Consider the following 14,214-nt stretch of genomic DNA (forward strand, 5'->3'; position numbering starts at 1 on the left):
CTCACTTGTTGGTGTTGCCCACCTCACCCAACAGGCTCTTTCTTGCCTGAAATCCCTTCTCCAAGGCCCTGTGCCCTTCCCCTTACACCTGGTGATCCTGAAGACCCAGCACAGGGTTGCCTCCTGCAGGAAGCCCCAATCTCCCCCTTTTTTTAAGAAAAACTTTTTATTATGGACATCTAAAAATATATGCTTGGACTTCCCTGGTGGCACAGTGGTTAGGAATCCGCCTGCCAATGCAGCAGACACGGGCTCGATCCCTGGTCCGGGAAGATCCCACATGCCACGGAGCAACTAAGCCCGTGCGCCACGACTACTGAGCCTGCGTGCTGCAACTACGCGGCATGCGCCTAGAGCGTGCGCGCCTAGAGCCCATGCTCTGCAACAAGAGAAGACCCTGCTCGCCGCAACTAGAGAAAGGCCCGCGCTCAGCAACGAAGACCCAACGCAGCCAAAAATATAAATAAATTTAAATATATTATATATATATATATGCAAAAACAGAATACAACATTGAACCCTCACATTTCAAAAAGTTTGAGATATCAACCTAGCACTTCTCTTCCCTTCCACCCATTTTGTATCCTTCCTCTCCCATCTCAGCAGAAAGGAGGGAAGGGGACCCACTGGTTGCAATGCTGACTTTTCTGTCCCCATCTCCTTCCTTCCCTGCTGTTCCGAGTCCATGTTCCACTGCAGTGACAGCTCCCCACACACCACTCGTTTGTGTACCCACACCTACAAACACAGACACACACACATGCACACGCCACTGCACAACACAAACACACACACCTTCACCCAGCCCTCTACCTCATTCACCATCTTCCTTAGGTATATATATTAGGACAGAAACTTGGTTGGCAATCTACTAACTTGAGTTAGTAGACATGAAAAAGTATGAAGCCACAAGTGCTTCTGAAAACAAAATTATTCAATAGAAAAGTACTCTGTAAATCAGATTTTTAAGAAAAGTAACATCCTACTGATTGGTGGACTCGTGGGAGGGTGTCCTCCATGGGCTTCAATGTGACCGTCTTCTGCCCATCCCCCCAGGGGCAGCGTGGAGGGTTTACGGGCAGCGTGGAGGGTTTACAGCCAGCTCTCTGGCCAGCTGTGCATCCTAGAGCATTACATTTCTCCATTTGTAAAACGGGACGTTGATCTAGGCCATCCTGGAGATTGTCACCTCTAAAAGTGTGGTTGGCTATTTAAGAAAAAGTGCTGTGACAGTTCAGAGTGACAGAATGACTAACTGAGAGCATCTCCAGTCGATGACGCCGACTTGCTCCTCTCTAGTGTCTCTGCTCATCCGCCTTTGCACTGGTTCTCAACTCAGCTGTTCATTAGACTTCCTTGGGGAGCTTTTTAAGAGATGCAGATGCTTGGGTCCCAAGCCTGACCAATAATTACATCACAATATGTGGCACTGGGCATCTGTATTTTTTAAAAGGTCCCCAGGTGATTCCATTGTGCAGCCAGGGTTAAGAAGCACTGCTCTATACAAATGACACAGTCGAAAGCAAAGCAAAGGAGGCAGGACTTGGATAAGTTACAAGCTGCATCTGTGAGGAGCTGTGAGTTCAGATAAAGTGTTTTGATTGTCTCACTTCTAAAGGAGCTCTTCTCCTTAACATCGCTGAGAGCGTAGCCTGACATCAGTCCCCATCGTCCTCAGAACCAAATCCAAACTCCTTGACCTGGCTTACACAGCTCTTTGTGATCTGACTTAAGCTGATTTCTGCTGCCCCAGCCTCATTTTTCAGTTGGCCCCAGTGGAGAGTAATCACATGTCTGTTTTTTTCCAGCTTCAAGCCTTTGTATCTTCCCTACCCCTCTCCTTTCTTATCTAACCTTACCTCCCACCCCTGTACTTGGCCAACTTCTGCATATCATTCAGGTTCTCCAGTGGACTTTCTTTTTCTTCCCTGTGTACTCCCATAGCCCACTCTGCATACCCACTGGCGCACTCAATCACACTGCACTTGACCTGCAATTCCCAGCCCCACAGACTGTTAAATTCCACAAAAGTCAAGAGTGTGGCTTATTCTCCACTGCGTCCCCTGTATTTCACATGGCCAGGTTGAGTGAATATTGGTGGAAAGAATGGATGAATAACTGAATGACTACACAATAAAAAAGGAAAGAGAAATTCTTAAGGAACTGAGTCACGGTAAATTAGAGAAACCAGGTCCTCTAAATGAATGACTACACAAGAAAAAATTCTCAGTGATTGATTCACACTAAGCCAGGTAAGTCAGGTCCTATCCCTATATTCTCTTTTATTTAAGACCATTCTTTAATGCCAGGGAGAGGGGGAGCCACAGTGAGGAAGCAGACTAACTTTCCACCAAAAGGAGCTTAATTTCCTTGGAGATTTGGGCTGCATTATTTCCACCATAAACAAAAGTAGTCAACAGAGTTAATACTAAAAAGCAAAAAAGAGGAATGTATTTTAATATCTGTTAATGCATTTTTTTAGTGAACCTTTATAATTCTTTTAATTAATGAAATATTTGCAGATAAAAATGATAGTATGGGGGCTTCCCTGGTGGCGCAGTGGTTGAGAGTCCGCCTGCCGATTCAGGGGACACGGGTTCGTGCCCCGGTCCGGGAAGATCCCACATGCTGCGGAGCAGCTGGGCCCGTGAGCCATGGCCGCTGAGCCTGCGCGTCCGGAGCCTGTGCTCCGCAACGGGAGAGGCCACAACAGTGAGAGGCCCGCGTACCACAAAAAAAAAAAAAAAAAAAAGATAGTGTGTTTGCAATTTACTTAGAAACTCCAGAGGGGGAGAGGGAGGCATAGAGGTACAGGTGAAACAAGACTGGACAAGAATTGATAGCTTTAGAAGCTGGGTGGACACATGGGGGTTCATTATATTATTTTCTCTGCTTTGGCATAAAGTTTGAAACTGTTCAAAGTAGAATGTTAAAAAATAAATGTCAAAAAAAATAAACTTGTGGAAGGAAGTTTTTCCCTGCATTGCCACTTGGTTCAATGAGTGTTAAAAAAAAAAAAAGCAGCTGTACATCATCCGTAGCAAGCTTGGTCTTGGTCAGTTGAAAAACAGGAATGTTCTCCAAGGTTAGCAAACTGTAATCAGTTCCACATAGTTTTCAGGCACCAGAGTTTACAAGTCACTGCAGTTGATTTGTAACTCCATTCATATGTCCACAAGAAATACAGCCTGTGTCGATGTTCCCCTCTATTTGCTTAGCCAAACAATGCTTTTCCACAGCACATTCAATCTCGAAACCGACCCAGGACCCCATTTTACGATCACTGGCACCACCCTGTCTTTCCGCATTGTTTTCACAAATTCAAAACCTCCTCTTTTTAAAGTTAGCAAAAATCTGCAGCAGTGTCTCTTTTTATTACTTCAAACCTTTGTTGACCCAAACGCAGGGACTCTTTCTTCTCACATGGGCCTTTCACCGCAGCCAGGAATGTGCATTCATGTGGGCACGGGTTCTTCCTTCCCGATCCCGCCGTCCTCCTCCTCTCCAGCTCCTTCCGCCCCGCGCAGAAGGCGGGAGGGTTTTCCCACCAATTTCAGGCCACGCCCTTCCCACCTTCTGGTCCGCAGAGCGCGTCCTCCCCAGCCTGGCGCAAGCTCGAAGCGAAGGTTCCGGGCCAACGCAGGTTCCGGGGCTTCGGTGGGTTTCTCATCTAACGCGGGGAGTCCAGTCCTTCCAGCTTCTCACCCCCTTTCGTCTTGAATGATTCCACCTACAGACTCCATTTTTCCCACTGCCTCGCCCAGAGGTCGCAGTCACCTCCCTGCCCCCCCCCCGCCCCCCGTCCCCACCCCACCCGCGCTGGGTCTCCTTTCAGATTTCCCTCCTCTTTCCTTTGCCTCTTTTCCTACGTCATCCAAGTCAGATCTGAAGGCGCTTCTGATTGCAACTATGCGCAATTTCCCGTGTCTGCTGGAGGTGGGTTTTGTTTGTTTTGTTTTGATGGTATCCTAAAAGCCGCTTACACAACACGTTTCTCCTGTCTTGGAAAGGTCTGTATCAGTACACTTAAGCCAAGATTCTTCCTTTTACTCCTTCAGTCCTGTTCCCTACAGTGCCCGCAGGCTTCTAAGAACTGTTTTCGTAGACATTGTAGTTTTCGTTTGCTCCTTTGGGGTACTTTTGCTGTGTTCTTTTTGAGCGTGCCATGGCTCTTTCTGTATTTTTCATCAACCCTGAGAAAAAGGGTACCTTTATAAAAGAAATGGAGACGCAGAGAAGTTGATTTACCCAGATTACAGCTAGTAACTGGCGGAGCCTCATTCCCCTCCTCACTCAGTCACTGCTTTACCCATTCACTCCGTGAAGATTTATTTAATTAATTAATTAATTTATTTATTTATTTATTTAGTGCGGTACGCGAGCCTCTCACTGTTGTGGCCTCTCCCGTTGCGGTGCTCCGGACGCGCAGGCCCAGCGGCCATGGCTCACGGGCCCAGCCGCTGCGCGGCATGTGGGATCTTCCCAGACCGGGGCACAAGCCCGTGTCCCCCTGCATCGGCAGGCAGACTTACAACCACTGCGCCACCAGGGAAGCCCGTGACGATTTATTTAATCACTCATTCTGTGCTGGCGACCTTCCAAGTCTAGATTTTGAAATTGAGTATTTAAAAATTAAAAGCCTGGGATTTATTTAAGAATAAAATATTTACTTTTCATCTCATTAGTGAAGTGACTTGTAATCTTTGATATTAATTTACTTCAGGCCACAAAAATAATCAGTGTACACGCTTGGATTTCATTATAAAACTCTTGCTGAACAAATGTGAAGTAGAAATGAAAACTCTAGACCGAAAGCTTTCATTCAGCAGTGGTAATTCTTTTCATTCCAGTCATTGTAGGGAGGCCCCTTTAAGATCAAACAGACTGTGCCCAAATCCCCCAATGCTACTTAACTAGTTGGGCAAGTTACTCATCATTTTGAGCCTATTTCTTCATCTTAAAAGGAGGATAATGGATTTGTTGCATACATAAAGTGCTTAGGTGAGTGTAAGTTATCTGGAAAACACTTAATAAATATAGTTCCCTTTTCTTCCCCTGTCAACTGTAAATTTATCATTAACAGTGAAGAGTAGAATGTTTTCATCATAGGCAAAGAAGTCTTATTCTTTCCCATCCTGCACCAAACTGTCCTGGAAACCGTATAAATGCGTGACAAAATGTGTTTTAGTTTCGCTGCCTCTTCTTTCTATAGTCTACCATTTGATTGATGTGTTTATGAGAAATGAATGACAAGGTAGCATGTGGTGCAAGAATCCCAGGATGGCTGTAACCTACACCCTGGATGATCACCTTCAGTTCGTGGAAAGTTGGATAAAAATAGTAGTTGAGAGAAATACATTGAGTTTTAAAAATATGATCTAATTAGTTGCTTTCTTCTTTGCGCTTACTACCTTCAGGTAGGACATGAGTTTTCTAATTACCTTTCAAAGATTGTTATTGAAACAGATTCACAAGTCTTTCTTTTTGGGGAGGGAAGGGAGCAGCTTTCCTATTTGTTGGTTGGTTTGTTGTATTTTAAGAGGGATGGAATTGTCGATTTACCATTACATCTGTCCCATTTCAACAATAAGATTAGAAAATTTCAAAATCATCTTCAAATCAAAATCATCATCAAAGCAATCAAGTGGTGTTCCAAATCAGAGAGAGACTTGTTATGAGTTCTACAAAATCTTTTCTTAAAAAATGGAACCATTTTCCTGCCTACACTGTTCATGAAAATCAAATGCACCTCTTGGCAAAGGAAGAGATTTCAAGTGTGTAAATTTTATTTTCTGATACAGGATATTTATTTGTCATTAGCCAACACTCTACCTGTTCATACTATAGACGTGACTGCTTTCTATTAACTGAGTATATACTGAAGTGTATAGTTTCAGCCTTCCTTAAAGAGATAAATGATAATGGATACAAAATGCTTTAACTGTAGCACACTTTTCAAATGTTTACTGTAAAGAGGAGAAACATATTATAGATTCCTGTTTTTAAAAATTACCCATAGCCACTTATGTTTCAGCACTAGGTCATACTTTTTGGGTGGTCAAATGTTTATATTTTATAACGATTCCTGGCTGTTACAGATGATTTTTGCTGAGACCTAGGAAACTAGACTGCATATTGTTAATGGAAAACATATTCTCTTAGATGAGTGATATTCTCAATTATTGTTTTTTATAATTAAATGTAGATGTTAGCATATAGGCATTGGTTTATTTTTAGAAAATTTGGGAGTCATGGGTAGGGAAAGCTCAGAAAACAGATTTCTTAAAAACAAAATTGCTTTTTTTGTAGAATCTGTTTAAAAGACACTTTGGAGCAATTATATATATATATATATATATATATATATATATATATATAATAATAATGGCAGAGAGGGTTGTTTTAAGTAACACAGAGGGAAAGACATGATCTTCCATTACAATGAAAGCACTTAGCCATAATCACCATGTCAGGACATCTTCTTTACAGGTAAAAGACATTGAATAATAGAATTTACTTGAGAAAGGCTGAGACTATTTTGAATTGTCTGGTCTTGAGATATTTATCAAGTAGGGGCCAGTATTTCTCAGAGAGCCATAACTACTTAGTGGGTGATTTTCCCGGACTGCCATCTTCAAAAGTGCTACCTTTGACAGTGACACAAAACAGTAGCTCTCAGTCTTAGCGGCCGAACAATTGATTCTAATTGTCTTCACTGTTCCCTCTTTCCTATCACAGAATCGGAAGACTTTTTGATGGTACAGAGCCCATTGTTTTGGACAGTCTCAAACAGCACTATTTCATTGACAGAGATGGACAGATGTTCAGATATATCTTGAATTTTCTACGAACATCAAAACTCCTCATTCCTGATGATTTCAAGGTGAGGGATTCATATTAAATTACCAACAGCATAAATACGTGCTTTGTTTTGATATGCTCCAAAAAATATTTCCAGTTCTACGTTTTTAACATACACCAACTCTAATGGCATCAGAGGTTTCTGACATGGTTATACTGTCTTAATGAAATAGAGTATATGGTCATTAAAGTTTTACATGGCCGAAAGAGGACAGCTTTTATGTGAAGAATAGAATTACAAGTCATTTTAATAGATTGAAAATAAGTTGGTTAAATTCAAAGCTTATTTCTGACAGGTCTTAGGTAGAGAATAAAAGGAAACCTTTAGCTTAATAAAGACTTTTTCTCCCAGAAATTTAAAGGAAGAATTATACTTACCAGTAAAATTTTAGAAGCGTTCCCTTTTAAAGTTACTAACAAGTGTTAAAGTTAGTCCTACATGGTGCTGGCAACTCTAGGCAATGAAATTAGACAAGAACGAATAGAAAATGTTAATATTAGAAGGGTGTATACAAAAATGTTATCTTTGCAACTGTTAATACTTCTCTAAATAGAAGATTCTAAAGGATCAATTAAATACTATTACAACTAGTAAAGAACTCATTAAAGCATCCACATTCAGGGTCAATATAGTAATATCAATAGCTTACCAATAGAAGAGCAAAAGCCAATTATAAAATGTAATGGGAAAATGTACCACTAAGAGTAACAACAACAACAAAAATTACAACACCCAGGAATAAACTTAAGAAATATGCAAAGCCTGATTAAGAAAACTGCAAATCTCTACATACAAGTTTAAAACAAGAATTGAATAGATGAAGAGACATTCTCTGTTCCTGGTTGGGAAGCTTCAATATTGTAAAGATGTCAGCTATGCCCAAATTAACTTATACATTCAGTGCAAACCCATTTAAGTCACATTTTTTTTAAAGGAAATATGACCCATTTATAAAGTTTGTGTAGAAGAAAAGAATGCTTAAGAAGAGCTAAAAAATATTTGGTGGTGATAGTAATGGTGGGCAATAGTGGATGTGTCCTACCAGACATCACAACATACTACAGCGCTACAGTGATTAGAAAGTGTGATCCTGACAGGGCTAAATTATACACATAGATCAATGGAGAAAAACAGGGTTTGGAGACAGATGTGTGTGTATGTAGGAATTTGATATATTATAAAGGTGGTATTTCAAATCGGTGGGAAAAGAAAGGAATAGTCTGTAATTGGCAGTGAGACAGTTGGCACTAAGACCTTTGGAAAAAATGTAAAGCCAGAGCCCTATCTCTGTCATAAGGTCACCAAAATTCCAGGAATAAACATAAAAATTAAAGCTATAAAAAGTATTGGAAGAAAATAAAAAGGAATTTCCAAAAGTATAATTTTCAGGCAGTGAGGCAGTCTACTTAAGCAAGACTTACTACTCAGAAGCCATCCTTAAAAAAAGAAAAAAATTGTTGAACTAAAGACACCATATACAAATAAAAGACAAGTGTCAGACTAGTTGAAATATTTGCAACAAAAAATTAATATCCATCATAAAAGAGCTCCTAAAAATCTGTAGGAAACATTCAAACAACCCAATGGAAAACATTTTAAAATGTAAACAAAAGTCTCTCAAAGAAAAGAATAGAAATTGCCAATAAACATTTGAAAAGATATTCAATCTCTCTAGTATCAAAGAAACAAAACTTAAATGAGATACCCCCTTTTATCCATCAGATCGGCCAAGATTAAAAAATTGGTAATATATAGTATTGGGGAACATACAGTGTGGTTGGGAGTGAAAACTAGTAAACATTTTTGGAGGACAATTTAGTGGTAGTTTTAATTTAGTTTTCATTTAGCAATTCCATGTCTATTAATTTATCTTCTAGAAGTAACACATAAATATGCAAAAATATATGTACACAGAATGTTTATTATAATTATATTTGTAATAGTAAAAATTGGACACAAAAAATGTTCAACAATGGCAGATGGTTACAAATATTACACACTATTCATACTATGGATTAGTTGATGTATGAGGGAAAAAATCACCAAGATTTTTTTCAGTGAAAGCATTAAGTTGCAGAATATGTATAGTATGTTTCTATTTATGTAAAAACTTATGGGTATGTATGTGTAAATAGAAAAAGATCTAGAAGAATAGATCCCAAATTAATAGGAGTTCGGGGGGGGGCTCTCATCCATCCTCTCCTTCAGGGCTTTAACCTGTAGGGTATGGGCCAAGGATGACTAGCCATATGGAAAAGAGAGTGTAGAAGGCTCATATCATGTAGGCATTTCTCTTACATGAAAACAATATACAGTTGGCAGAAAAATAAGAGAATAATAACTGTAACGAGTGTGTGCAGTTCCCCGCAGCCCTGGAATGAATCGGAGGAACTCTTGTGACTCTGTTGCTCCCCAGCCAGTTGGGGGTTCCCGGGGGCCTCTCAGAGCGGGCCTCTCACGGTGCTGAGCAGGATTCCAGGGTTTACAGACATTGGAAGTTGGTTTGTGCAACGTGGCTCCTAAATGCAAAAGTCGGCAACTTTACCAAGGATGGTCTCTTCCAACTCAGGAAGGAAAACGTATTGCGAGTCTCTGATACGGCGCCTTCCTAGACGGTGTTCAAGGATGCTCTTCAACGTATACACTCTTCTCTCTACTTGCCCCTTCCTGCCTTCCCCTCGTGCCACGCCATTCATCTGCCAGCATCGTCCGCAGAAGCCGCAGGGGACTCTCCGGGCTCCAGCCCTCAGTGTAGGGCTGGGGACCCACCTGCTTAGACACGAGGGCAGAGCGAGCCGACGGGTTTAGACAGCGGGGCCCTCGCTGCAGGGACCCCCAGCTGCAGAGTTGACAGCCGGCCGCTTCGCACACCAGCTGCAGCGGACGGGAGCTCGGAGGGAAGTCTTCTAGAAAGCAGGCAGAGGCCCTACGTGGACATGCGAAGCGGGGCTGAGTCCTGCACTGGGCACAGAAGGGAAGGAAGGAGTGGGGGAGGGGGAGAGGCCTGCTGCGCGTGGGCGGGGCTTCGGCAGGGACCCCAGCCTCTCATCAGACCCGGCGCCTCGGGTGGCAGGCGTTGGCTCCTGGGTTAGGGCTGGGAGAGCAATCGGCGAGTAGAGAAAGGGCTGAAAGAATGAGAGCCAAGGTTTCCTTCCTCTCTGGTGTTTTCCTAGAAGGAAGGCACTAGGAGTGGGAAAGTGGGTGGAGGAGAGAAATTTCACCTTTAGTCCTATTTGAAGGTGATTGCATTTCCAGACGCCCACTCAGAACAGTGACCTGGATAGTTCACTGGCTCCTTAAACGAGCTGCCCACCCGGGAGCTGGGGGTGGGGGGCACCGCCTCCTCCCCGCCGCCAGCACCGTGAAACCCGCTCCTCTCCCCTTGCGTCCTATCCATCTCAGTGAAAATGCCAGAATCGACCGTCCTGCTCCAGGCCCTACCCTCCCACATCCATCCATCGGTGGCTCTGCCTAGAGTACCCTCCGGATACTTCTGGAATCAATTCACCCCTCTCATCCCCCCTCCCTAGTCCAAGGCCAGGCAATTCTCTGGATGCCTCAGGGTCCCTGCATAATTGGTGTCCCGTCTCCCACCCTTACCCCTTCTCATCCACTCTCCATGTTGAAACCAGGAGACACTTTTTTCCATTAAACTTTTTTTTTTTTTTTTGCGGTACGCGGGCCTCTCACTGTTGTGGCCTCTCCCGTTGCGGAGCACAGGATCCGGACGCGCAGGCTCAGCGGCCATGGCTCACGGGCCCAGCCGCTCCGCGGCATGTGGGATCTTCCCGGACCGGGGCACGAACCCGTGTGCCCTGCGTCGGCAGGCGGACTCTCAACCACTGCGCCACCAGGGAAGCCCTCCATTAAACTTTTTATTTTGAGATCATGGTCGATTCTCATGCAGCTGTAAGAAATAATGGAGAGATCCTGTGTTACCCAGTTCCCCCCCAGTGTAACATCTTGCAAAATTATACTACAGCCTCACAACTGGGATGTCAGCATTGTCACAGTCAAGGTACAGAACATTTCCATCATGGCCAGGATCCCTCCTGTTGCCCTTTTATAGTTATGCCCTCCTCTCTCTCCCACTCCTCCATCTCCCACCCCATCCCTCACCAAGGGACACTTTTAAAAAAACATCGTGTATAGTGACTTGCTCCTGCTTCAAACTCTGCAGGAGTTTCCCATTCCTTGTTCATGGAGCAAAGCAGCACATCCCCGTCAGAGCGCACAAGGCCCCTGCCTACCTCACCCGGCTCTTAACCTACACATGTGCCACACCATCTTCTTGTTCCCCTTCAGAGCAGCCCACTCTGTCTGCTGCTCTTTCCCTGGCCTTAATTTGTCACTTAGGGCTCATCATATTCATCACTAGGCCATCGTGTGCCTACTCTAGCTTAGATTTGCCTGTATCCCCGCTTCTCCGTGGTCACACACAGTGTATTTGTAATTATTTGTCTCTGTTGTTTAGTGCTATGTACCCAGCTGTATGTTAGCAAATGCTTTCAGCTACAAGTGTTGAAATAGCCAATCAACAGCACCTTAAACTAATGGAGATTTATTTTTCTCACATAAGAAATCAGAGGTCCATGGCTGTTGGCAGTGGTATCTGCTCAGTGATGGTATCAAGGACAGGACTCTCTCTTTTTGTTTTGTCATCCTCGGTGTTGACGTTCTGGCCTCATGCTTGTCACCTCAGGGTCTTAAGGTGACTGCCACAGCTCCAGGCATCACATCCTCATTCAAGGCAGGAAAAGGGGACAGAAGGCTTATAACTCACAAGACTTTGTCCTTGTCAGTAGATTCCCAGGTTCTCTTTATATCTTATTGGCTAGAACTGAGCCTACCCTAGCTGCAAAAGAGGCTGAAAAAGTGAATTTTTTTCTTTTTCAACCTCTGCAGTGAGAGAAATGGGCAAAGGCTAAGGGGTTGGGCATAGCTATTGGGGAAGCTAGCCAGCAGTGTCTGTCACACTAGCTCAGCCCTGCACGTAGTAACATGTAAATATCTGTGGCATAAGTGAATGAATACACGGATGGATGAGTAAATGAATGAAGTGAGTCTCACATTCAAACCAGATTCTCATTCATACCTGGTCATATACTTCCTTATATTTGAACTTTGGATATTTTGTATGTATATCCTGACCCTTTAACTACTTTGTAAGAGTCTCACAAACAGGATCATTTTTAGATTTTTCTAGAGGACATTGTGTGCTGGACACATAATAATTACTTAGTATTAATTAATTTAAACACAGCCGAAAAAGGTCAAAAGAATCATAGGAGACCAGAAGCTAACTATAAGTAGGCACTACACTTCCATTTAAAATCATATAGGACTAAATGGAAATTATAAAACATGTATGTATGTAATATCATCATCCTAAGCTACTTGTCAGGGTAATATATTAACTTATAATTTCCATGATTAAAAGAGATGCAGGGCTTCCCTGGTGGCGCAGTGGTTGAGAGTCCGCCTGCTGATGTAGGGGACATGGGTTCGTGACCTGGTCTGGGAAGATCCCACATGCCACGGAGCGGCTGGGCCCGTGAGCCATGGCCGCTGAGTCTGTGCGTCCGGATCCTGTGTTCCGCAACGGGAGAGGGCACAACAGTGAGAGGCCCGCGTACCGCAAAAAAAAAAAGAAAAAAAAAGAAAAAGAGATGCAGACTCCAGGGAATATAAAACAATTTATGGGGAATTACAGTCAGAAAATGATAACAGCCATTTGTTTTTAGTTGCAGTATGTTCCAGAAACAGAGCTAGGTGTTTTAAACACATTTAAATGTGGCAGGCATTATTTTTCCTCCAAGAATATTCAGGTTAGATGCTTGGGAGAGAAAAACTGCATGGGAGATAAGCTGTGGCCCATTCCAGGGGACAATCCCTTGAGGACTCACCCAGTCACCACCCCCAGCCCCCTACCCCTGGCTAGGAGTGGGATGGGTGCTTCTCTGTACCTTTGGTGCTCCCTTGGGATTCCAGAGCTCTGAAAGACCTGCTGTTCATCAACTCTAAGCACAGAACACACCCTTTAATTGCCTAAGGTTTTAACTGTAGCCCACACTTGGGGAAAAAGACAAAAAGCATGTCAAATGAAACTCACGTATCCCAGGGCCCTGCAATGTTTCCCACAGAACCTCTGGGTGACAGACAGGCTGTAAATTACAGGGAGTCTGGAACCTGGCAGAGCAGCCAAAGAACAGGTGATGGTGGAGGTGCATCCACCACAGTCTGTGCGAATCACAAACGTGGGCGCACACAGATGGGCTCTGTCTGCCCGTCCCTGAGCAGCACTATAGTGCTTTCTTCCTTGGCAGAGTTTATCTCCTGACCTTGGAAAAGGGACATGGCATTTGGCTTGTGGAGAGAATCTTTCTTACTGGGTTTGCAGGGAGAGCATTCCTTGATGACCTGCTCCCCTCTCCAGCTATTTAATGCTGGGTTGAGCAAATGCGTGAAATCTTGAAATCATAGCATCCTACGACCCTGAAAATCTCGTTCTGCAAATGTGCTGTCTGAGCTAGATACCCATTTAACAATTTAGATAATTTCATACTTCAGAACACCACTTAAGTGGCAGCTGCTTGTGCTCTGCTCCCACTGAAAGGCGTTGGAATCTGTTCTCTAGATAAGTGATTGTAGAACTTCTCTGCCGTGTTTTATTATGGATAATAATAAAACTTCCCTTCATTTCCCCTCACCCCTAATTATACTGATTTGTTCACTGTTGCTCTATTTTCTGCTCACTCCCAGGCATGCATGGGCGTGTGTGGGTGCACACACCCATATACACACACATGCACACAGTTGGAGTTCCCAGCACATCAGGAGTCTAGAGCTTTGGTTCCTTTTTTGATGGGGAACCACAAAATTACCCCTCCCTAGGCTTCTATTCTGAACCCCTTTGGTAAATGCCTGCATGTTGCTAACATCTTTTGTGGTCTCTGGATAGATGTCTCCCCTTCTTAGATAAAGAAAAATTTGCTAGCAGACAGCCTCCAGCTTACCTCTCCCTGGCTTAAGTTCAAAAGTCTATTAGTTATTTCTAATAACCTTTTAATATTGCAGAAGAAGTATATGTACGTTGTAGGAAACCTGGAAAAATAGACAAGCAAAAGGAAAAGTTTCAACAGTATATTCCCACCACCCAGAGATTGCCGATGTTAAAACTTTAGTGCATAGGCTTCTGGGTCTTTTTGCTATGCTTATTTCAGACAATATCTCTACCTTTCCATTTTAATAAAATTTTATTTCCTCTAATACTGCAACCATATTCAGATTTCCCTGGTTGACCCCCAGAATGTCCTTTCTATGTGTTTTTTGTTTTTTTTTTGATCCAGGGA

General features: G+C 43.2%; 1 protein-coding gene across 1 annotated transcript in view; it reads left to right on the plus strand.

Moving 5' to 3' along the window:
* Positions 1-14,214, plus strand: part of KCTD1 (potassium channel tetramerization domain containing 1) — a gene marked incomplete at its 5' end in the record, with an annotated part of 44,480 nt that overhangs the window by 16,130 nt on the left and 14,136 nt on the right. Inside the window, one exon of the mRNA XM_082852833.1 lies at positions 6,739-6,883. Coding sequence (XP_082708959.1) covers positions 6,739-6,883 — 145 coding nt within the window. The remainder of the gene's footprint in view (positions 1-6,738; positions 6,884-14,214) is intronic.

Source organism: Leucopleurus acutus, assembly GCF_964270905.1.
Source record: "Leucopleurus acutus genome assembly, chromosome: 13".
NCBI classification, from domain to species: domain Eukaryota; kingdom Metazoa; phylum Chordata; class Mammalia; order Artiodactyla; family Delphinidae; genus Leucopleurus; species Leucopleurus acutus.